The following is a 25005-nucleotide window of genomic DNA, read 5'->3' as shown; positions in this document are numbered from 1 at the left end:
CTAAACAGGACAATTTTGCCGCCTTCGTGCTCTTCGTGAGGCCACACTGCCGCTTACCACCTTTTGGAGGAGGTCCAACATAGTTCCTGGACTTCTTTAGGGAAAAAATGCATTTCTGCTGATTTCATTGCTTCACGCGTTCAAAATACCCATCTTACTCTAGCCTTGCTTCCTTTCCCTCTCTCCTTTCTGATATAGTCGTATCAAACCGAATGCCTTAAAATGTGGATTAGAAAACAAAAAAACAAATTTTAAAAATAATATTCGATCTTTTTCCCTGGTAATATATTTAAACAATAAATTCCCATTCATCCAGAATTGCACTTAAATTATAACCCAGAAGTTGAACACTTTAGAGATCCTTTTACTCGCCGTAAAGCTGCTTCGACGTGGGTATATCACTAACGAAGAAGTTTGCAGGAATAAAGTGGAAGATGGCTCGCATATACTTCAGAAGAATTTCCGAAATTGCAGATTGGATGATTGGTTGTAAGGCTTGGTTGAGTGTGGCCCAGTTTTCATTGAAGAATGCATTCGTACTTTCCTCTGAAATTAGAGATAAAATGAAGAAATTATCAAAGGAAAACTTAATATTGATGAAAATAGAATATTGGGTTTTTAACCATTGTTGTTCTACACCTGAAATATTGGGTATAAAGTCTAATAATATTCTGAAACTTCTCAAAAGATTCAAACTATGTACTGTGAGAATATTGAAATATGAGTAAGATGTCTAACTGATTTCTGACCTATCCACAATTAAATATTTTAGTTCAATTTTCATATAATTTATTGCGAATTGTATTCAATGCCAAAAAGTAAATTATTTAGTGAAATCAACCCATTATATCCTACCTTGAGTTTTATTTCTACACATACAATGTAGTGAAAAGTACGCATTGTTTTCAAATGAAGTAATCTCATCATTATTTTCACGAAAATTCTTTGGATAGGACGAAACAAACAGTACACAAGTCAACAGAGAATAGAAGAATAGAACTTTAAGTCAGTTTGCGTAAGTTTTTTGTATTGAAAGGTTTATTTGCACTTTTCAATCTACAAAACTTCCTTGCATTAATTTGCATTCATTAGATACTCAGCGTCAGCGTATGCAGATAGGTTAGTTCATAATTATATATCATTAAATTTTAAGACATGCCACAATCGCATAAATAGTAGCACATTGTCCTGTTCATTACGAGTAAATAAAAGCCAATGATTCTTAATAAATCCCACCAGTCAATCAACACTCTGTCCTGTCGTGGGAGACATTGAGAACATAAAAAAACACGTGCTGACTAGTCCAATCAATTAATAGAATTTCTCACTAGACATTTCTAAAGGCAGACATTTAGACATTAGATACTTCTAAAGATATTCAGATTCATTTTTTGAGCTTCCTAGTCACGTTTTCGCACATATTGTGATATTTGCGTAGATTTGCATATTCAAACGTCTTAAAATTTACTCTACCTGTATGAAGATACCTGGCCTTAACATTGAAATCGCGTAATATTGTGTCAGGTGCAGGGTTCAGGCTAGAAAAATCGTAAAGCATATTACGCGATATTTTTCCGTGAAGATTTTTTTTATCATGCTTTTAATTAAACCTACATTGATGTGGATGCTAGAAACGATACACTTCTTCACGCTTGATTGCGAACAGCAGTTTTTAAGGTTTTGTGCAAAACAAAATCTTGTTAGAATCAATTCGATGTCTGTCTATCCGTCTGTCTACCTGTTTGTCGATTGATGCGGAAACAACTGAGCTGATAGTCACGAAATTTGATGAGAACGTGTGAGACCCTCAAAAAGTGTAACGGGGTTCGTTCTCAGAACCTATCTCACCGAAAAACCTGAAAAAAATCACATTGGTGTTTCTAAACCAAATCTAGGCCTCGAAATACATACCGTTTCGATATCTGCACAAATAAAGTTAATAATAGTACATTCGAATATTTTAGAAGTTTAGCTGAAAACTCCCTTAAATTCAAGCTAGAAGCACAAAAACAGTAGCAGTGCCATAAGGGATAACATAGCTCAAAACTCTGGGAAGTATGAAGGAAATCCAACTACTATTAATGAAACTTTTACATTTTATGTAAATTTTGGCCATTCTAAATTCGTCAATACCATAACAAAGGGAACTTTTAGTTTTTGAGGTTTTGTGTAAATAAAAACCTTATTAAAATTTGTTTACTGTTTGTCTGTCATTTTTCTCGGAGAAATGAAATTCGGTGGAAAGGTGAACGATCAAGCATACAGTGAGTTACATCCTTCAACGTTGAATTTAAGGGGGTCCCCCTACATGCAAAAGGCGGGTGTAATTTTTTCACCAAATATAGTCATGTGGGGCATCAAATGAAAGGTCTCGATTAGTGCTTTCTGAAGACGTTTCTAGTTTTGGCATTTGTTAGAAAGGTGGGGAGTGCGGGAGTAAAAGGTCGAAAACGAAGCCATCCTCAGAAAATACCCAACCGAAAAATCTGGAAAAAATCAAGAAGCTGCCACTAATGGTGCCTAGGCTCCGAAATACCCTCCATACCTATGTCTATTCAAATGAAGTTAATAATAGTATGCTACTATAATTTTTAATAATTGGCTGCATAACTCCCCTAAGTTCTTCCTGGCACCACGAAAATTTGGAACAATGTAGCAAATCACAATACAAACCCCATCGCCACCAGTGAGATCAGAACTGCGATCTTCCGTACGACAGCTTTGTGCTCTAACCACTCAGCTATCCGGACACTCAATATACATATTTTATATGCATGCTTTTGCGCACAAAGTAAATCGGAAATATATGGATGATCAATTTATATACGAGCATATATAATATATACTTTATATACGTGCATATATAAGTATTCAACAACGTTGTAAGAACTGATGAAAAGAACAAGTGGTTCCCGAAATTTCGGTATTTGCAAGAATAAATATCGACACCAACGAAAAAGAAACAACAAGTTTTTTATTATTGCAGATATGGAGGAATATTTTGGGTTTCTAGCCATTCACAAATGGCAAAATATGCGTAGAGAGTTTCTTACATAAAATGAACAAAAAACCTTTATACTCAAAGCAACTGCTTCTGGTATTTCGACTTATTTAAAACAATATAACATAATCAGAGTGAAATTATGCGGTGTTTCCAACGATTAATTAATTGAAATAATAAAAACTTGTTGTTTCTTTTTCGTTGGTGTGGGTATTTATTCTTGCAAATACCGATATTTCGGGAACCACTTGGTCCCTTCATCAGTGCAAACAAATGGTTCCCAAAATAACGGTATTTTCAAAAATAAATGCCCACACCAACAAAAAAGAAACAACAAGTTTTTATTATTTCAATATAACATAGCCTTTCCCTGGTTTGTGAAGTCAGTTTGCACATTTACCCAATGAAGATGTTACAAAAACACTCGCAAAGGGATATGTATGCTGTTAGTTTTTGCCACGATGATTTCTCTCAATTAAAACAGTAGCTTTTAATTTTGTTTCACTTGATTGGAGATATTTCCTTCAACTAATTGTTTTCCGAAAAATTAGTATTACCAAATGTTTTACACCAAACCGAGTAAAAAATAAATTTTAACTTCCAGGATGCTCACCCGCATCTGCTAAAACGAACCTGCGCTTCTGAGTTAAAAATACTCCTAGCATCATCAGACAATTCGATCCTAAAAAACATGTGGCCATGACAAAATTACATGCAAGATGGTCAAGGAACTCTCCCTCAATGCTATCGAGCAACTGATTAAGATCTTCCATGCGATGAAACGCATTAGCCGCTTCTGAACAGGTGGAGAACTTCTACAGTCACAAAAACAGGAAAAGATGCGACCCAAGTTGCATTATGCTCCCGATAATCCTGCTTCCTGACTTATCAAAAGTGATCGAGAAACTGCTGACATCAGATATTCTGTTGTTCCTAACATATTAATCCCCGACTATGAATCCGGCTACCGAAAAATGGCACAACAGAGCATGTTCACCATATCATCATCATCAACGGCGCAACAACCAGTATCCGGTCTAGGCCTGCCTTAATAAGGAACTGCAGACACCGAGGTCCACCAATTCGATATCCCTAGAAGCTGTCTGGTGTCCTGACCTACGCCATCGCTCCATCTCAGGCAGGGTTTGCCTCGTCTTCTTTTTCTTCCATAGATATTGCCCTTATAGACTTTCCGGGTGAGATCATCCTCATCAATACGCATTAAGTGACCCACCCACAGCAACCTATTGAGTCGGATTTTATTCACAACCGGACGGTCATGGTATCGCTAATAGATTTCGTCATTATGTAGGCTATGGAATCGTTCATCCTTATGTAGGAGCCCAAAAATTCTTCGTAGGATTCTTCTCTCGAACGCGGCCAAGAGTTCGCAATTCTTCTTGCTAAGAACCCAAGTCTCCGAGGAATACATGAGGACTGGCAATATCATTGTCTTGTACAGTAAGAGCATCATCATCATCGTAGCTGTTATCGGTTGTGATTTTCGACCCTAGATAGGAGAAATTATCAACGGTCTCAAAGTTGTATTCTCCTATCTTTATTCTTCCCGTTTGACCAGTGCGGTTTGATGTTGTTGATTGTTTGGTTTTCGGTGCTGACGCTGCCACCATATACTTTGTCTTGCCTTCATTGATGTGCACCCCAAGATCCGGCGCCGCCTGCTTGATTTGCATGAAGGTAGTTTGTTCGTCTCGGGTGGTTCTTCCCATGATGTCAATATCGTCAACGTAGGCCAGTACTTGGGTAGACTTACCTTAGTACATGTTCACCATATCATTTTGGTAATAAGATAAGCTTTCCTCTATATTACCCAGGCTTTCGATAGACTGTGACACCAAGGGCTATTGTACCAAATCGGAAAAATTTTACATGTTTGTATGATATCTTATGTCGTATATAAAAGGACAGTTGTTCTAATAAAATATGCAAAAGCTTGACGTGCAAAGACCATCCTTTCAAAACAGGTGTTCCTCAAAGAAGCGCACCAGACGTTTTTATATCTGATGTATGTTTCCGATGATATATTGGCGATAGTCTGCTTATATCTAGATTTTTATGCTCCCATAAGCATTCCGAGGATGCCTCCTGTTTTATTCGAAAAAAAAGTTGGCGCAAATGAGAGGAGAAACTGCCTTGTTGTGTCCATTGTGAATCGGAAAATGTGGCTGCCCATTTTATTAAAGGGAACCAATATTCCATAAAATAACAATGTCAGATATCTTAGCTCCCCTCTCATTGGTGTCTTACTTGGAGAAGACACATAAAAGCTAAGCGAACGCATGTGAAACTAAAAGTAAAACGTATCAGCCGGAATTCTAGTTTATCACTAGACAGTAAGTTGCTTTTATGCAAATGTTTTATTAAGCCTATCTGGATATATGGAATTCAGTTACGGGATGTAACAAAAATTTGCAGCATTAAACGGCTCCAACAAACCCAGTCGAAGATCCTTCGAATAATATCAATTACACATACACATACATTGTTCATCAAGAATAATAATTTACATCGAGATCTAAATAATCTTCTCGTAGATGATGTCCAGACCAATCTTGCCAAGTGAATTACGTGAATTATATTGAAGACGACTTTCTATCAACTTCTCCATGATCGGTGCAACCTCATGCTGATCGCGGGTATCCTCATTACCACCAGAAGCCATTCATTGTCTTTTCTAGTCAGCCAACACTCAGAACCATAAAGGGCGACAAGGCGGACTGGATACTAGGTAAATTTTGGATTTAAGACGTTCCTTAATATTGATCAAAAGGAGTACCAATTATGAAACTCCACTTTATCTAAGTCGCGCTAATGCGTGAAGCAACTTAATAACGCTGTTCTCCATTGGTTGATAGCATTGACCCGAGATGTTTAAATCGGTCAGTTCTGGGCAGGTCACTGCTACTGACAGTGACAGTGCCTGTTTCATTACGATCGGTCGTCAAAAAAATCTTAACAATCGCAGTGTCTTTCATTTCATTGGATTCGTTGGATCTTCCGTTTGCCACTGTCGATGACAAGAAGAAAAAGGAGTGGTGAGTGAGTGCGAGTGATGACCACGGATAGAGACACGAGGCGGTTTTGATATACCCGCGCGTTTCACTCCTCGGATTGAAGTAGTGCACTTTAACTCAACGCACGATTTCCTCTAGCACTAGATCTCGGTAAATACTGCTTGTTTCTCATGATATCAGACCATGTCGTAAATTTGAACCTCATTTTGAAACGGTTGTGCTTCTTGCCAATCATCCTGAGTAACGCAATTGAGGAAATCATTGAGCCACATTTTTGGGTCCGAGCTCCTTGTTTCCAGAGCTCTGCTATGTTACGATGTTATCAAGTTCTATTGCATTTCAAGGTTTAATCCGTTTCAGTACCTTTTTAACTTCTGTCGCGAGATGATAAGTGGAGTTAGACACCAAACGCTTGTGAAGCTGTTCGTTGAGGCGTGCTGAAAAATGCTTCCCCTGTTGGTGAATAAATGTTCTTGTCATTAACACAACAGAAGCGCGTGTACAGATCTCTTTCGCTGCGATGCGTATAAAATTTATCATAAACTGATGAGAATCTTCTGAAAGACTTGACGGACCTAAATTCGCACAAATACATCCCTAAGCCAAGTATCTTGGTAGTTGAATGGCTTACTGGACTCGGTGACTCCAAAGGGTTCTGTAATCTGATAAACCCAAGAGTGAAAATATTTATATTAATTGGCGATGGCAATGATGGCTTGAAAAAGTTAAGCAATGACTTTTCCTAGTTGCGAAGGGTAAACATTCTCTTCCTCTTCACATAGATTCCTAGCGTGAGTATAGTCAGAAAAAACTCTACGAAAAGCTAACAATTGAAACCACCAACCAAAACGTGACCGTAAATCATTTCGAAGGAATCTGGTTTTATTTTATTTGGTTCTCTGCTGCTACTTTGTTCTTTGAATCTTTCAAATAACATTTTTCCTGGATGCTTGAAATGAATATTTTCATAAGATCACGGAAATTGTAGTCTGCTTTGATAATTGGTTTTACCATTGCAACCATCAGTCTACTCACCTAGTTCTTTATTTCCATTGAATAGGTTGTCGAATCTCGTCTTAAGTTTGTCGATTGTGTACGATGCCTTAGCATCAGTCACGTTGCAAAATGTGAAGTTTCCTTTTTCATACAATCTTGCCGTTGTGTACAAGTCGATGTTCAAGGTATCTGTATGAGAAAAAAACAAACAATATAATGGTTGGAGTTGCGACATGCATATAAATTTACCAATCTCTAATGACATGTTGCCATGTCCGTTCAAATTGATCAGCAAGATTCTTCCCTTAAGGCCATAATTACCCCGAATACTCATCTTTGGCAGGAATATTTTCGTTTCCCAGTGGTAATCTTTTGGATCTACCCTATATATGAGCAAGAACAAAACAAAAACAAATTAAGATATCAAAATTATCAGGTAGAGTAGTTGCTATCAATATTTCTAAAATTTTTAAAACTCACTGGCTTTCAACTATTTTCATTTTATTAAATCCTCTGACCACAATGTTAGTGAGCTCTACATCTAAATTTACGGCCGGACTACCACTTTGATCAACCCTGATTCTTTTGACATATAGTGGATCGATTGGTGGAAGACTGTCCAGCCCAGGAAGCCCTGAGTATATAATTAAATATGATAACTTTTATAACAGTCAGTCGTACAGTCATTGCAGTTTTGTTTATCTCACCCTGGTTTTCGATGATTGTATCCATTACCCGCTGCACACTTTTTGTAGAACATTTGACAAAGTCCGCATCATTTATTTGACATGACAGCATATAACTGGCTATTGTAAGGATTCAAAATCACCAAATTAATTCATATTATAATGTAAATAAAATTCAAGAAAAGTCTTGTACATAAAAGACATTTAACTGAAAGGCTACAGGTCTACAGTTTTCTATAAGGGAAAAAAATTTTAAAAACAATTTGATGTGTATCTTGTGTCCACATATTTGCTTGTCTATCCCTCCGTTTTTTACCAGCCTGTCTATCTCTTTGCCCACCTCTTTAAAAATCTCCTGAAAACGGCTGTCATTTTCTGGGGACTTCCTTTAATTTTATGCAATTTTTTTTCTAATTTTAGTTTGTTTGTTTGCTTATATATATGTATTTAAAATATATAAAAAGTAAAAGATATTTTATTTCTGCATATTTTAGAAAATATGTTTTAACACAAAAAATAGGATAATTGTCATTATTCCAACGAAATGGCCAAATTTTTCATCATCTCAAATTCAAATTTAAAAATAAACGATTTAGAAATGTTAAGAAAAAAAGTTACAAGTTTAAAACAGAAAGGAGGAAGAGCAACTGCCAGTTTAGATGTACGAGAAGGGCCAGGGCCACCAGAGCACAGTGGACGAAGGGGCAATCTAGGTGGAAAAAATTATTTTACTGACCTACTTTGTAGCAAATTTTACGCCAATGGCGAGTATACTCCACATCATGGTTTGCTTTATCCACTATCAAATCCAGCATCGGTTTCCATTTAGACTTAATCTTTAACTTTCTGGTTTTCAATTCGTGCTTTTTCGATTGTTGATTTATACTCTATTTTGAGGGTTCTGTATGCAATAAAGCGTTGTTAAAATCGGTCTACTGTTTACTTTATATCCGTCCTTCCTGTCTCTGGCACTGACTTCTCTCTTCTTGAAGTGTGTTTCGTTTTTAATTTTAATTGGTCCAGGGAATGGGCACTGTGTCTTTTAACGTTACAGAGTTATAGAGTTTTTTGTGAATAGTATCAAAAACTTGACCCTCCCAAAAGTCGCAATTTCCCACACCTTTCATCATTTAATCGCAGATTTGATATCATTTCCGGAAACTACATAAAATTTCTTATAAATAAATGGATATTTTTCCAAATGCAAAGAGCATCATCACTTTGAAGATATAACTGTTCAAACTGTCAAGAAATTTCAAAATCGATTTTATATCCAATTTAACAGTACTCTAAACTTACAAACCTGCAAAGTTGATGAAAGTTGCCTCAATATGTTAGCTGTCAGCTGACATGAAAAAATGAAGAGCTTAAGTATGGAAAATTTAGGAATGTTACCCATTAAATGCGGTCTTGATAAGGAACAAATTCAGTTAAATCTGGTAGTCCTAGTGTTTCGGCGCATTAATTTTTCGTTGTTGGAATTCAAAACTACCATGTTTAAGTTTTAAAGTGGTTTTCTCTTTTTACCGAGAGCAACGCAAACTGGGATGAGTCAGAAGAATGCGTATCAGGATATATTAACGTTTTCTATACCGATGGCTCAAAACAGAACAGCGATCTGGAGCCGCAGTCTACCTCTCAAATAAAAACGAGAAGTGGGCCTTCCCCTTGGGGCAATATAAAACGGTCATTGAGACTGAAGTGTATGCCATGCTAAGAGCGGTAACCTCGATGATTAGCTAGCGGTTGAAGGGCATCGAAGGCATTGAACAGCCCTTTGATTAGTTTAAAAATCGTTCGTGAATAGTCGAAATTGATTAAACTCTGTTTCTAGATTCAATACGGTGGAACTACTCTGGATACCCGGCCATTGTAGTGTAGAGAGAAATGAAATCTCAGATGCTTTAGGAAAAGACGGTTCAATTTCCCCCATGCCCGAACCGAAACCAGCAATTGTGGTGTCAGTTGCACTGGCTAATGCTGCTATTCAAAACTGGGAAGAAGCGTCTTATAATGACAGGTGGCTGAGCCTTAGCGTTGCTAAACACACCAAACTTTTTCTGTCAAAACCAAACGAACATACTGCAAAGTTTATCCTGTCGAAAAGCAAGAAGACTTCCGGAAGTATTGTAAGCATTCTGGTGCTGATGTGCTACAACTACAGCCGGTAGCATTACATCCAGTAACGAAAATCTTTGAATACCTAAACGAATTCAGGATGTTCAGGGTCAGAGTCCTCATGCCGTTTGGGTTTCGGCGTATCACGCCATTAATTCAACACAACATTTTCGTCTCCATTACCGCAAGAAGCCGTTCATTGTCTTTTATAGTCGGCCAACACTCAGAACCATAGAGGGCGACATGACAGTCGTCATTGTGGTAAATTTTAGATTTGAGACTTCGATGATACATCGATCAAAAAGAGCACCAGTTGCGGACAACCACTTCATTCAGGTTGCGCTAATGGGTGGAGCAATTTCATAGCGCAGTTCTCCATTGGCTGATGGTACCTTTCTAGTGATAAAGATGGTCAGAAAACTACAATGCACGGTTATGAAGACGAAAATGTTGCGCTGGATTAGCGATTGCTTTTACGTCGCATTCATCGGCAAAAAGCTGCGAGAGAAGCGGCTTCAATGATGGGGGCATGTCACCCAAGCTGACAACCGTTGGTTTTAAAATTCAATTCCAAGAACCCAAAGCCGCCCGAAGCGGCTGCTTAAGATACTAAGCAGCAATTTAAAAACTGTTCCAGCTCGTCATCACGGTGAGCGGATACAAGCGATGTGCATCTTGGTCTAATGGGAATGATATTAAATCAATCATACATATTTTCGAAGGAAACCGATGACCTTGATGGTCTTCCCACTGGGTAATCCATGCCTCGAAAATCATGAGTCCCACTGGGTAATCCATGCTTCGAAAATCATGAGTCCACTGATTGTTTAGGGCCAACTGTTCTACGGAAAATAATCGCAAAAAGATTCATTCGCCAACTCCCTACCAGGCTCAGAAGTAATGGTGTTAACAGAACATATGATGCATAAATATTTCCGCATCTCCTTTAATGATATACGTTTTGGAATTCAATTTCTGCTAAGTTTTAGGTTATCTTGGGCCGTGGTAAATTCACATCAAAAAGGATGTCAATATTAATTCGCACAACAATTGACGGAAGTGATAACTGTTGAGTCATATATTAAACATTTTTTTAAGAGATCACTATAGAGCTACGTGACTTCAAAGTACAAGGATGATCATAAACTTCTGGAACAGTTTTGGTGAACATTGAAACATACGTACATATGTATATTATGGTCAACAACTGTGGCGTATAAATTTGATTGAATCACCATCATTATTTAATGTTTGCAAGGAATTGATGACAAAGCAATCCATCCACATCCTCATTCCGAGGTTGATTGTATTGTGTTAACCTGTGTATACCTCCAGAAGCACAATTAACAATCCACTAATTCAAAAACCTTGTCCCCAGTTTTTAATTTTGAACCTGTATTAATTTAGATTAATATGTCCAATAGAAATAAAAAAATTGCTGAAAATAATAGGCAGTATGAAATAGCGCCTCTTCTGGAATTATATTCTTAGTGACTAACCGGCCTTCGAAAGGTTTTAGAATTGTAATCAAAATGCGTGAATCGCTTCCGGATTGCTACAGTTGCAGATACCCATGTAGGCATTCATACCAACGTATCTGCAGGTTATACATTCGCTGATAGAGAAGTATCTATGAACAGCTGTTTAGAAAGATGCATCGATAGATACAAGTATGTATGCTTATTGGTTATATTACCTACTTTACAGGTTTTTTCCACATTAGATTTTATTCAACCGCAACAAGGTCTATGCTTTACCTGAACTGAAGCTCAATGTAATATATGTATATTGGTTACAACGAGTTGGAATTTGAATAATTTGATGCTTTTCAATAATGTCATTCGAAAATAGTGATTTGATTTTTATTAAAACTTGCTTGTATCATGTTTTAATTGAGGGAGGTATATTTCTAAGGTTAGTCATTTTTTATCGCAATAATTTTTCCCAATTAGTGTTAAATGATGTTGGCTATGGCAATATGCGTTAATAACGACTAACCTGCGTAAAGCAAGAAGCGTACTAACGGTAGAAACATATTTAATCCAATGTTTCCTTCAATAATAGTTAGATGAATCCCTTTTTAACGCGGGTAGAAAAAAAACACATTCAGGGCTCTGTATTGCTTTCAGATAGGTGCTTTACCCGCTATCAATACGATTCACGACTCTAGATTAATTAGGGTTGGAAACTTGATATCCTAGTAAAGCATCTGCCTCTCAACTTCCGGCGCTATCATGTGTATGTCTCTCCTTCCACGAGTGAGTTCAATCAGAAAAAGGCTTCAGAAACAAAAGGTGCACTCATTGAAGTGGTTTTTAGGAGTCGTTTTCACGACTGCCAGTTTTACTCAAAAACATTGTTGGATAACAAAAGACGATTTAAGGCAGAAACGGAGAAGACATCAATAAGCAAACGACCGGAGTCTACTACGCTACAATGGAGAAGGTCATTGCCACATAAAATTAATAACAGAATGTGTACTTTCAATATTATCTCTGAGCACCCACGGAGTAAAAAACTATCATAGAAGCTCATCTGGGTATTCTTACTGATCGTGTAAGTCAACCATCATATACTGTTACTACGGATAAATCAGATAATACTAAGCACAAAGTCCGACTAGGACCCAACACCCCCACCAGACAAATATAGCTTATATACCTGGTATAGTTGTGTGTAGCAGTGCATAGCAAAATTAAAGTCGGAAACTAGTATGATGTCCTTTGGAACAATGAAATTAATAGCAAAATCACTACAAATGAACAACAAAGTTGCATTGGGAATAGTGGTATGGAAAACTGTCCAATGTAGTCAACTCGCGTAGGATAAGAAGTTTTAATTCAGAAAACAACTAAGTGGTTTTGTATGACGAGCTTATAACAAGCGCTGTCTCTGCTGATGGATATAAATACTTTTCTAAAAAACTCCAATCTACTCAAATTGAGTACGCACTGGAAAAACTGGCCAATACTAAATGTTAATTTATACGGAGCTCCACACGAATTAACGATACAAGTAGAACATCTGAAAGCGAGATTGCCGATACGTGGATGGAGCTTTCGGTTTAACTGGCGGCCGGGATGCAACGGAGGGTCCTCTGCCGTAACTGCAGGCCGAACTGAACATGGACGGGAGGCTTAACGGTTACTCCCCCATAGCAGTATAGAGAAAGCACTGGCGCGGAAAAACCTCAACTTGATGTTCGCGCCGAGATAAAAAGAACCAAAGCGGAAGTCAAAACGAAATGAAGTTAAAAGAAAGATAGAAGATCTTTTTTACTAATCATCATCAACGGTGCAATAACCGGTATCTGGTCTATGCCTTCGTGGAACTCCAGGCATTGCGATTTTGCGTCGAGGTCCACAAATTTGATATCCCTAAAACCTATCTCACGTCCTGACCTACGCCATCGCTCCATCTCAGGCAGGGTCTGCCTAATCATCTTTTTCTACAATAGATATTGCCTTCATAAACTTTACGGGCAGGCTCATGCTCATCCATACGGATTAGGTGACCCGCCCACAGCAACCTGTTGAGCCGAATTTTATCCACAAACATATGGTCGTTGTATCGCACACAGATTTTGTCCTTATGTGGGCTACGGAATCGTCCATTCTCATGTATGGGGCTTAAAATCCTTGAGAGGATTTTTCTCTCGAACGCGGCCAAGAATTCGTAGTACATGAAGACTGACGAGATAATTATCTTGTACAGTAAGAGCTTTAACCCTACGTTTCGAGCGGAACAGTTTTTAAGGTTTTGTGTGAAACAAAACCTTATTAGAATCGATTCGATGTCTGTCTGTCCGTCTGTCTGTCTGTCTGTCTGTCTGTCTGTCTGTCTGTCTGTCCGTCTGTCTGTCTGTCTGTCTGTCTGTCTGTCTGTCACAGCCGATTTATTCGGAAACGGCTAGACCGATTGTCATGAAAATTGGTAGGAGTATGTGATCTGCCGTTCCCTTTACATGCAGCAACTGACGCCATTTTGTGTTAAGTTTAAGCAGGGGCTCCCCATACATGTGAAAGGAGGCTGCAAAATCTTTTTTCACAGAATGTAGTCATGTGGGGTATCAAATGAAAGGTCTCAATTAGTACTTTTCGAAACTGGTTCAATATTTGATATTGGGTGAAATATAGGGGAGTGAGGGCTCCAAATATGACCATCAAAAAGTGTAACAGGTCTCGTTCTCAGAACCTATCCAACCGAAAAATCTGAAAAAAATCACAGTAGTGCAACTCTACGAAATCTAGGCCTCAAAATATATCCGGTTCCGATATCTGCACAAATAAAGTTAATAATAGTATATTTCCACATTTTAGAAATTTACCCGGCACCCCCCTTATGTTCATCGCAAAAGTACAAAATTTGACATGCGTATAATGAAGAACATAATGCACAATTTAGTCAAGTTTGAAGAAAATCAAACTATTATTAACAAAGTTATAGAGGGTGAAACTTTACAATTTTTTGTGAATTTTGTGCACTCTACAACCTGCATGACGTCATCATCACATATCAATTCATCAATACCACAGGAAGTAAGTTCGTATGAATTGGGTGGAAAAGAATTATTTTCTTTGAGTTCTTTAATCATTTGAATATGAATATCAATTATTCCAACGAGACATGTGTGTATGTAAGTATATAGTATATGCGTGCTAATGGACTTTGCGGGTAGTGCCTAATTTAGATAGATATAAGATGTAAATCGGAAATATGGGTACGATCAATTGATATACGTGCATATATGTGTACAGTATTCGGAAATAGGCAGTTTGTTTGTTTAGGGTGAGTGTAATATGGAAAAATATAAAGGATTATGTTGGATTTGTTGCTATATACGGGTAAAGAAATGTGCGTTGAAATTTCTTACATAAGATGAACACAAAACCTTTATACCCGAAGCGCGAGCTTCCGGTATTCCGACCTGTTTTAAGCTGAAATAGGCCCTGTTAGTTGCCAACAACAGTGCGCGAATTTCTTCTTCGTGATTTTCAACCCTAAATAGGAGAAATTATCATAGGCGGTCTTAAAGTCGATGAAAAGATGGTGTAAGTGTTATCCATATTCCAACAGTTTTTCATCGCTTGCCGCACAGAGAAAATCTAATCTGTTGCTGATTTGCCTGAAGTGAAACCTCTTTGTTATGGGCCAATGATGTTCTGAGAGTATGAAGCTATCCTGCCTAGCAAGATAGCGGAGAATATCTTATAGATGATGCTCAACAACGTGATACCTCTATAATAGCTGCACAGCTTGGTATCCCTCCTTTTATGTATGGGACAGATAATGCCTCTTTGCCGGTCGTCAGGCATTGATTCGCTGTCCCACACTTTGAGCATCAGTTGACGAGCCTCTTGGTGTAATTGTTCGCCTCCATATTTAACCAATTCGGCTATAATTCCAGCGGCCTCTAGTGACCTATGGTTTTTAAGCATATAAACTGTATGGGTTGTTTCTACTTATCTAGTTCATGGACCTATTGCTTCTCTCGGGCTTCTTTTTTCCGTCTGTGAAGTCGCTTCTCCACTCCACAGAGTTCGCGATAAGTCTCGGCGCGTGCCCGCATTCTTTAAAAACGCATTATTACTCGGTATTCATTCTTCCGTTCCGTTGTTAACGTACATTTATCGTCGAATCAGCCGTTCCGAATTTTCCTTTGGCTGGGCCCATGTATGTTTGTGGCCGTGCCAATGATAACGTTCTTCAGGTGGTTATGAAGATCATCAGATCAGTTATTGCAGCATCCATTTCTGAGTGTTATGGAGGGCTATGTTGTGAATGGCTTCAGTATTCACTCTCACTTGATTGTCAGAGAGGATTGTAGGTGGTGTTGTAATTCGAGCTCGGAGGATTATGCCAACGAGATAATGATCCGAGTCTATATTAGCCCCTTGTATGTTCTGAGATTCATCAGGGTTGAGAGGTAGCGGCGTTCAATCAGCACGTGGTCAATTTGTTTGAAAGTGGTTTAAGTAATCCAATTAAGTAATTATGATTACTTATTATTTTTATTGAAATATTTAAGCGAACTCAATGCGAATTTTATACAGCAAACTCAACGCGAATTCTATACAGTAAACTCAACTCAAATTCTATTTTCAAAAAGGACTTCCATATTCTTTAGCAATTTTCAACTTAATAATTAAATTCAGTGACAGGTCTGAAAAAACATAATTACTGCGATCTTCCACTCCCTTGGTGTGCCACGCAAAGTGGATAGATCCGCGCCATCTATTCGCTCGCAACATTCGAAATAAATTTCGAATGCTGCGAATCCTGCCGCGCCACATCACTCCGCCCCCAGATGAAACCTAGGGGGTTTCAGCGACTGATCCCCGAACTTCGTTCGCCGTTAATCCACAAAGCGGACACGACGTTGCTTCGAGGCGCACGCGGGTTTCAGCCTGGACAAAGAGACCGCCTTTTTGTGACCACCGATCTCGAGCTGGAAGAAATGTTCTCCCCGCTCGAGAACGCGGTACGGGCCCTCATATGGAGGCTGCAGCGGCTTCCGGACGGCATCCGTCCTGATCAGCACATGCGTGCATGTGTCCAGTTCCTTAGGCGACACCACCCTTTGGACTCTTCGAGTTCACCCGGATGACTTTCGGATTGTGCAACGCGGCGCAAACCTTTCAAAGGTTCATTCACTCAGTCCTGCGAAACCTCGAATTCTGTTTCGTATATTTGGATGATGTTTTGGTCGCTTCTTCCACTGAGTCTGAGCACTTAGCCCATCTCGAGTGCATTTTTCAACGTCTCCTTGAGGCCGGTTTAGTCCTAAACGTTGAGAAATGCAAATTCCTTCAACAACAGGTGAGATTCCTCGGCCATTTCATTTCCCCTGAAGGAATACAGCCCGACCCAGACAAGGTGCAAGCAATCACAAGCTTCCCGCGTCCAAAGACAGTGAGGGAGTTGAGGAGGTTTTTGGGCATGCTAAACTTCTACCGTCGTTTCCTGCCCAAGGCCGCCCATCTCCAGTCCATTTTGAACGCGTACTTGGCTGGCCCCAAAACTAAGGACACACGAGAGATCGTGTGGTCTGAAGAGGCTATCTGCGCGTTTGACAAATCTCGTCAACAACTGGCTGACGCTACACTCTTGGCATTCCCTCTGCAAGATGCACCCCTAGCCGTTTTTGTTGATGCCTCTGACATCGCAGTAGGTGCTGCCCTTCACCAAAAGGTGGACCAAGTTTGGCAGCCGTTGAGCTTCTTCTCGAAGCAGTTGAATCCCGCTCAACGGAACTACAGCACCTACGATCGCGAACTGCTCGCCGCATACCTGTCCATCAAATACTTCCGGTTCTCCCTAGAAGGCAGGCCGTTCACAGTGTTCACGGACCATAAGCCTCTCACGTTCGCTTTGAAACAGAAGCCCGACAAAGCGTCCCCTCGTCAGCTTCGACACCTGAGCTTCATAAGCCAGTTTACGTCGGACATCCAGCACGTGTCCGGGAAGGACAACATTGTTGCTGACGCTTTGTCTCGTGTCTCCGAAGTTAACATCCCCGCCTCACTCGATTTCTCGGCTATTGCCAAGGCGCAAGTGGATGACGCAGCACTTCAGAGCCTCAAGTCCAACCCCAAATACAAATTTCGGGAGTTGCCCATCTTCGGCTCAAACCTCTCGCTCTGCTGCGAAGACTCGGAAAAGGGACCTCGGCCATACATTCCGGCCACATTTCGCAAGGAAGTGTTCCACGCAGTTCACGACTTGGCGCACCCCGGCATCAGGACAACAAACCGGTTAGTCACCGGAAAATACTTCTGGCCCTCCATGAACAAGGATATTAATTCCTGGGCCAGAGAGTGCATCGCATGCCAAAAATGTAAGGTCTCCAGGCATGTTAGGAAAGAAGTGGGCTCATTCCCCCGCACTACCAAGCGTTTCCACACCATACACCTCGACATTATAGGGCCTTTGCGAGACTCGCATGGTTATAAGTATTGCCTCACAATCATCGACAGGTTCACGCGGTGGCCTGAGGCAATACCTCTGAAAAAAACATAATTACTGCGATCTTCCACTCCCTTGGTGTGCCACGCAAAGTGGATAGATCCGCGCCATCTATTCGCTCGCAACATTCGAAATAAATTTCGAATGCTGCGAATCCTGCCGCGCCACATGGTCCCGTCTGGCCCCATGTATATTTGTGGACCGCTTTCCGCGCAAACCAGGTACTTCCAACAACCATATCGTGCGATACTGATAACTGAATAACCCGCAGTCCGTTATTATTGGTATCCCTATGTAAGCTATTGAAGCGGACGTATCTCCCGAATACGAGCTCCATCTATACTTGATTGTTAAAATTTCCAAGCGGGATTTTGATATCATACTTGGGACATGCTTCGCGGGTCCGCTCAACTGCCTCATAGAAGGTATCCTTCTCCGACTCTACAGTCTCCTCTGTAGGGACGTGAACGTTTATGAGGCTTATATTTTTAAATTTGACTCGCAAACACAGAGTGCATAACTTTTTGCATATATTTTCAAAGCCGATAACAGCAGGTTCCATATTTTGGTTGACTAAGAAACCTACTCGGAGCACATGGATTACTGGATGGCCGCTATAATATATGGTGCAGTGAATCTTCTCCAGGAAACCGGTCGCTGCCTCCTGCAATGCTGGTACATCAAGCCTATATTGGGACAGGGTATCGGTTAGCTGCTGAGCAGTTTTCAGTTTGTACAGGGAGCGCAAGTTCCATGAGAAAATGTACAAATCGTTATTCCGTTGTCATTGCCGGGTCTGTTTTTGTAAAGTCTATCCTGTCTGAGGCTCCTACTGTGGCTTCGTAACGTCGGTTTTCCGTGTAGGGTTGTCAGCCCTATCCAACCCCAATCTGCAGGACAACATGATTAGCACCAAAATATTTTCTATGAAAAGTCACATATCTATATCAATTTTTAGACGGCCCTGAAGTCTATGAATCTCAGAATTTCAACGTCAAGAGTATTTCAACGTCAATTAATATATATATATAAAATCCATCATTTAATAAGAAAAAGGAAAGGTTAAATGTCCATTAAATGGTATTTGACGTAGCACTCGTGAGAAAGTTCAATGTCTAGGTGTCACGATGGGTAATAGGGGCGTGGCTCTAATGGGAACACCTGTTTCTCCATAGTCTATGGTGGCAACTTCTGAAATTCCGGCCGTTATCAGGAAAGGTCAACGGCTTGAATTCATCATGGATGCTTGTTGCTAAGAGTCGACAGGAGCAGAAATGGCACCACTATTTTTGACATTCTGAATGTGCAATACCTTAATTCAATTTGCTATTTCAGGGTAAGATGCGATGGACAGGGACCGGTTTCCTGGAGAAGAGCCACTACACCATATATTATAGCGGCCATCCAGTAAACCATGTGCTCGGAGTAGGTTTCTTAGTCAGCCAAAAAATGAAACCTGCTGTTATCGGCTTTGAAAGTATAAACGAACGGCTATGCACTCTGCGCTTGCGAGGCAAGTTTAGAAATATAAGCCTCATAAACGTTCACGCCCCTACAGAGGAGACTGCAGAGTCGGAGAAGGATACCTTCTACGAGGCAGTAGAAAGAACCCTCGAAGCCTGTCCCAGATATGATATCAAAATCATACTTGGGGATTTTAACAGCCAAGTAGGGAAGGAGCCCGTATTCAGGCGATACGTTGGCTCCCATAGCTTACACGAAAAAACAAATGATAACGGACTGCGGACTATTCAATTAGCAGGGTCACACGAAATGGTTTTTGGAAGTACCTGGTTTGCGCGGAAAGCGGCCCACAAACATACGTGGGCCTCTCCAGACGGGACCACTTTCAACCAAATTGACCACGTGTTGATCGAACGCCGCCACCTCTCAGCCTTGATGAATGTCAGAACATATAGGGGGGCCAATATAGACTCGGATCACTATCTCGTTGGCATGGTGCTCCGAGCTCGAATAACAATACCACCTAGAATCCCCTCTGACAATCAGGTGAGAGTGAACACTGAAGCCATCCACAACACAACCCTCCGCGACACCTATAAAAGGGAAATGGATGCCGCAATAACCGCAGTCAATGGAGGACCTGGAGATGAAGCATCAACAAATGATCTTCACAACCACCTGAAGAACGTTATCATGGATACGGCCACAAATATACTTGGCCCCAGCCGCAAAAGGAGTCGGAACGGCTGGTTTGACGATGAATGTAAGCTAGCAACGGAACGGAAGAATGCCGCATACCGAGTAATGTTGCATTCTCAAAGAACGCGGGCACGCGCAGAGACTTATCACGAACTCCGTCGAGCGGAGAAGCGACTTCACAGACGGAAAAAGGAAGCCTGGGAGAACCAACAAGTCTGTGAACTAGAAAAGTACAGGGAGCAACCGCACCAGGCTCGCAAGTTTTACTAACAAGTCAGCAGGATGAAGCCTTATACACCTCGATGCTCATCCTGCCGAGACAAAGAGGGAAATCTGATTTCCGACAGAATGGGCATATTAGAGCGATGGATTGAGTACTTTGATGAGCTACTGAACAACCAGAACATCGGCGAGTTGGAGGTCCCGCCAACTGAAGACGACGGACAAATACTGCCACCACCAAGTTTAGGAGAAACAGTCCGTGCAATTCATCGGCTAAAAAATCATAAGTCGCCAGGAGTCGATGGAATTACAGCCGAATTGGTTAAATATGGAGGCGACCAGTTACACCAAGTGGTTCATCAACACAGCAATCAAATTTCGAACCCACTGCTCATCAGGACAATGACGCTCAAACCCTTCCTCCATCATACCGGAAGTTTTAGAAAATCCGCCATTATTTTTGTGATAAGTCCTTCAAGGTCCATTTAAATATTTTTTTTTTAAATTACCGCAATTGAATACTAAAAGGAACTCAACGTTTACCTTAGGTACAATCATAGTATAAAAATGAACTTGGCACTTACGTTTCTCTGTTAAATACGGCGATACACCAACTGCAAGGGGTGCTAGCTGGCTCAAAGTTAGAAGGAGGGAACACAACCTTACGCTGCTTCTCATTTTGAGTTTCATACACTCTAGTGAAAGCTTATCTTGGAAATATTAGTGCTAACACTAAACGGGTCTTCCTTTTGCGTTTATTCACTCACTTTTCGCTACAATTTTATATTAAAACCATAACAACTCTTCCTTTTTAATAACTTAATATCTCGAAAATAATTGTACGATGTACCGAACAAAGTAACGCAAAACTCCGATGTGACACCAGATATGTTCTAACCCGATACTTTATAACTTCAGATTAACTCCTCTAAGAGGAAAATCAGTTAAGATTTAATTGTTGCCAGATAAGTGTGCGTGGATAATATACATATCCCCTATCTGTGCCTGCAAAATATAGCCATTAATTTAACTACTATAATATTTCTGCCTTGAGGTCATTTCTACCGAGTGTAAGGTGGTTTGATGCTTAAATGCTTCTCATATTACAGACATACATATTTTGATATTCAATGAGAATTTGAAAAAAAAAAACTGACTGCAAAGCAGCTGAGACGTCCCAATAAAAAGCTTGAGAGTAGATGGCTTCTGCATGTGATTTGCAATAAGATAAATATTATTCCAACCGGCTGACATTGAAACAAAGTTAATTCATCACCACTCAGATAAAATATGACATTCGAATGTAACAAATAGTGCACAGAAAAGAAGAAATGGTGGACTGAAAACCACTGTTGTTATCTTAATGTTGGTCCTTAAGAGTAAGGAATAAGTTTACTGCTCATACCAGCACATCGTTTCGCGCAAAATATGTTTTTTGAATATTTAGCACAAAGGGCCCCTACAATATAAGTGCTCAGGGGTTGAACCTTCCCCTAAACTCCATAATAAGTTCACTGAATTTTATGCTGCTCTTAGGTAGCCCCAAAATGAGTCTTTTTTTTAATGAAAACAATTGAAACATTTTTCCGTTTAAGACCAACATTTTTTGTTTGGACCTATACACAGTACTTTCGTACAATCCACCGTACAATCTAATTCTTTTCTTTAGTATTTTTGTGAAGATTTTATAGGACATACAAAGTAGTTAGATGCGTCTGTAATTTTCGCATTATCTATACAGAAGATAGCAGTGTGGATAATGCGTACCACACTTTTTGACTTCTCTTGCGGAATCTGTTCTCTTCCGCATGAAGATAACCATATTTTGAATAGCTTTCAAGCTCAATGACCTTAGTTGATTTTGCCAACTACACCTTGCATGAACGATGCTGACATACATGTGAAAAATGATCACCATTGGCAATCGCAAAAGTGATGAAAATCCTGTCCGTTCTGATAGTTACAAGTCCATCTCCATCTTCTCGCTCTCCCCCAGAATCGTCGAACAAAACAGAAATAATAGTATCCCACAATTGAAGACTCTTTTCCTATGTTTAAAACCAATATCCTGCCCGCAGTTAACCATAATATATCTACTAGCTAACTCCTAAAGTGTTAACCTTGCGCAATGGTACGGACTCATCCATAAACTAAAAAATATCCTTCCATCTAACTTCTTAGCTTTCAAATAGACAGTATCTCACTACATACGAGCCCTGCTATTATTCCAAAACCATTTGTTTTCTCAGTAGGCTTCTTCGCGCTCTTCACTGCAGATATCCTAATTTCGGTCTCGAACCAAAGCCAATGAATATCTTGTAATATGCGAGTAACATCATCATATTCACCGCAAAGAGGGGCGTCTAGATTCATAATAAGTTCTCTCGATATCCTAAGATAACCCTTCAAAGAAAAATAATATAACGCCGAAAATAGCTGATCTCAAAAACTCCTCAATGAACTGCTCTGAGTTCGTTGCTCCAGCTACCGAGAAGGAGCTACAGGAATAAGGCAATAAGGGCAATAAGGCCCCAAAAATTGGGTGGAAACTCAAAAAAAAACTTTGAAGTTGGCAGTGAAGACTAAGTCCAAACTTTTCGCTAACCCCTTCGAGACAATAGCTTCTCAGATCATCAGTATGGGTTTAAGCGTCCTCATTCTACAGTGGCCGTAAAAAGCGTGGTGAATCTGGCAAAAAACGCACTCAGTTCTGCTTGCTGCTGTGCGGTGTTTGTATTGAATTTTAAAAATGCATTCAAATCCGCTAACTAAGCATTGGTGGATATAGATGTCCCGAGATATTTGGAGGGTCTGGTGGAGAATGGTGGACCTTGACGCAAAACCAGGGTGTCAGGAGCCCTTAACATGGCAGGCCTAGATCGGATACCGGTAGTTGTGCCGCTGGTGATGATGGTGGAAAATTATCTCTCAGAAGGGACTTTTTGGTATGGGACGGATGATGGCCCCAGAATCACGTCATCACAGCAAGGTATCACAAAGCTCAGTGCTGGGTCCTGTACTGGAGAATGGTGTGCTTGTTCCTCCCGTCCCAAAAGAGGCTACGATTAGTGGATATAGAGGTCCACATGATGAAGATACTGAGAGTAGCGAAGTTCTGGCTCGAGAAATCCGGGTTGCTTTTGATGAGTGAAAAAACGGATGCAGCCTTTTTAACGAACCGTAGACACAAGAAAGCTGTGAAAGTGAAAGTCTCGAAGCCGACTGTCAAATACTTGCAGGAATGTGGCATGGTCAAAATCATATGTTCACCAGCAACGTAGATGGGACGAGTGATTAAGCATCACTGGACGCATAGACTCATTCCCAACATTAGCAAAACCAAAAGGAACAGAAGCATGGGTATCTAAAGGCGCAATGATGGTACTGCGGACCTGGGGCTGGAGAGCCCGGCGGTGGTTTTTCATGAATACGAATTCCAGACGTACCCACTCTAGCTATGACGTTCACAGGTCGAGCTTGAGCGAAGGTCTCTTTCTAAGGTTTTTAAACTTCCATGTACGAACATAAAAACTAGTGGGCTGAGCGCTTCCACAAATAAGACTGATTTCGACTTCGTGTACCACGTGCAGATTGCTAGATGTCCATCGATAGACATTAACTTTAGGCCCCCCATCCACGATCTGGTGCATCTCACGAGCCAGAGGGAGCACTTAAGCACTATTCTCAATGGTTAATCATTCGGTGAAATTCCATTTCCGTTCAATGAAATGGCTAGGCACCGTAACAGACTCATGCGAAGTGGAGCCGTAAGAAATGGATCTTCGAACACATCATTTACTGGATTACAGGTATAGGTAGAATCACCCTTCCCCATCAAGCAGACGCCTGTCTGCTTATTTCTTCTAATGTAGTAATATCCGCCTTATATTTCCATAAGAAAATGAGAAAATTTTTTGTCCTACTTCTCGGCTAGGTTTATTGTGGTGAATCACGATATAGTTCGAGCCTTCTTTCTCGGCTTCATAACAGGTAGTTTTTCCAGGATAGTGTTATTAGCCCTCCATAAATCCCAACATCGAGTGCTAGTTGGCAAACCTATTCCCATTTTACAGTCGGAAAGACTCACCTTCATCTTTCTCTGCCTGTCACTCTTCTTTATAAAACTCTTAATAATCACCACTACTGAATTGGACAAACTACAAAAGTATCCAGTCTATAAAAAGCTGTCTGCAGAAGGAAGGTGGGCACTTACCAAGAGTGAGTTAGGCCGGGTACATCAACAAGGGTAAAAAAGAGAACTGTAAACTAGTAAAAGGGGTACGCCCGGAAGCTAAGGTAATATGGGCAGTGGAAACGTTGAAACTGCTGAAATCAGTCGGTGTAGATAATATTTCCCTAGCACTACTCCATAGAGGCCTGGCAATTATCTTAAGGTCTCTTCCAAGGACAGGAAGGGGCAACATAGCATTGAGATATGTACCAAGGACATGAAGGCGAAAACGGATGAAAAGAAAACCTCTTCCCCCTAAAAGATTCAGACTACTTTGTCTAACATCGTCCATCGTCAAAACAGCAGCGAAGGTCATATACAACTACATTACAATTAAATTTCTAAGGTGTATTGCCCTATATCAAAGTGAGCATGCCGTGCAGTACGGCCAACCGAAATGGCCCTGTATCAGCTGCAGAAATACAAACATAAGAAACAGCACTTTATGCGTTTTTGAATATCGAAAGAGCGTTCGACAACACATTGCACACAGAGATATGAGATGCCCTAATCTACAAGGGAACGCCCTGGTAAACTCAAAATGGTCCACAGGGTGAGGTGCTATCACTGCGAATGTGGAGTATGGTA

The 25005-nt window shown here is 40.3% G+C and overlaps 2 protein-coding genes across 2 annotated transcripts in view; one reads left to right on the top strand and one right to left on the bottom strand.

The window, feature by feature from the left end:
- The window catches only part of LOC119661284 (muscle-specific protein 20-like), a 166904-nt gene that overhangs the window by 61477 nt on the left and 80422 nt on the right, over window positions 1-25005 (top strand). The window lies entirely within an intron of this gene.
- On the bottom strand, window positions 264-21098 carry LOC119660158 (protein takeout-like). The gene is made up of 6 exons (XM_038068962.1): window positions 20771-21098; window positions 7740-7838; window positions 7513-7666; window positions 7282-7415; window positions 7072-7221; window positions 264-546 (listed from the first exon to the last, which is right to left on the bottom strand). The coding sequence occupies exons 1-6, from the start codon at window positions 20874-20876 to the stop codon at window positions 365-367; spliced, it is 825 nt and encodes a 274-aa protein (XP_037924890.1). The 5' UTR covers window positions 20877-21098; the 3' UTR covers window positions 264-364.

This window comes from Hermetia illucens, chromosome 1, assembly GCF_905115235.1.
Source record: "Hermetia illucens chromosome 1, iHerIll2.2.curated.20191125, whole genome shotgun sequence".
NCBI lineage: Eukaryota > Metazoa > Arthropoda > Insecta > Diptera > Stratiomyidae > Hermetia > Hermetia illucens.
The sequence above is the reverse complement of the archived record's forward strand: the minus strand, read 5'-3'. Positions and strand labels throughout refer to the sequence as shown.

Bases quoted from the DNA above. Each gene is read 5' to 3' on its own strand.
- LOC119660158 (XM_038068962.1), bottom strand. From the start codon at position 20,876: ATGAAACTCAAAATGAGAAGCAGCGTAAGGTTGTGTTCCCTCCTTCTA. The intron at 7,667-7,739 runs GTGAGATAAACA...TTATATACTCAG, and splicing joins TACAATCATCGAAAACCAGG to GGCTTCCTGGGCTGGACAGT. The intron at 7,222-7,281 runs GTAAATTTATAT...TTTCTCATACAG, and splicing joins CAACATGTCATTAGAGATTG to ATACCTTGAACATCGACTTG.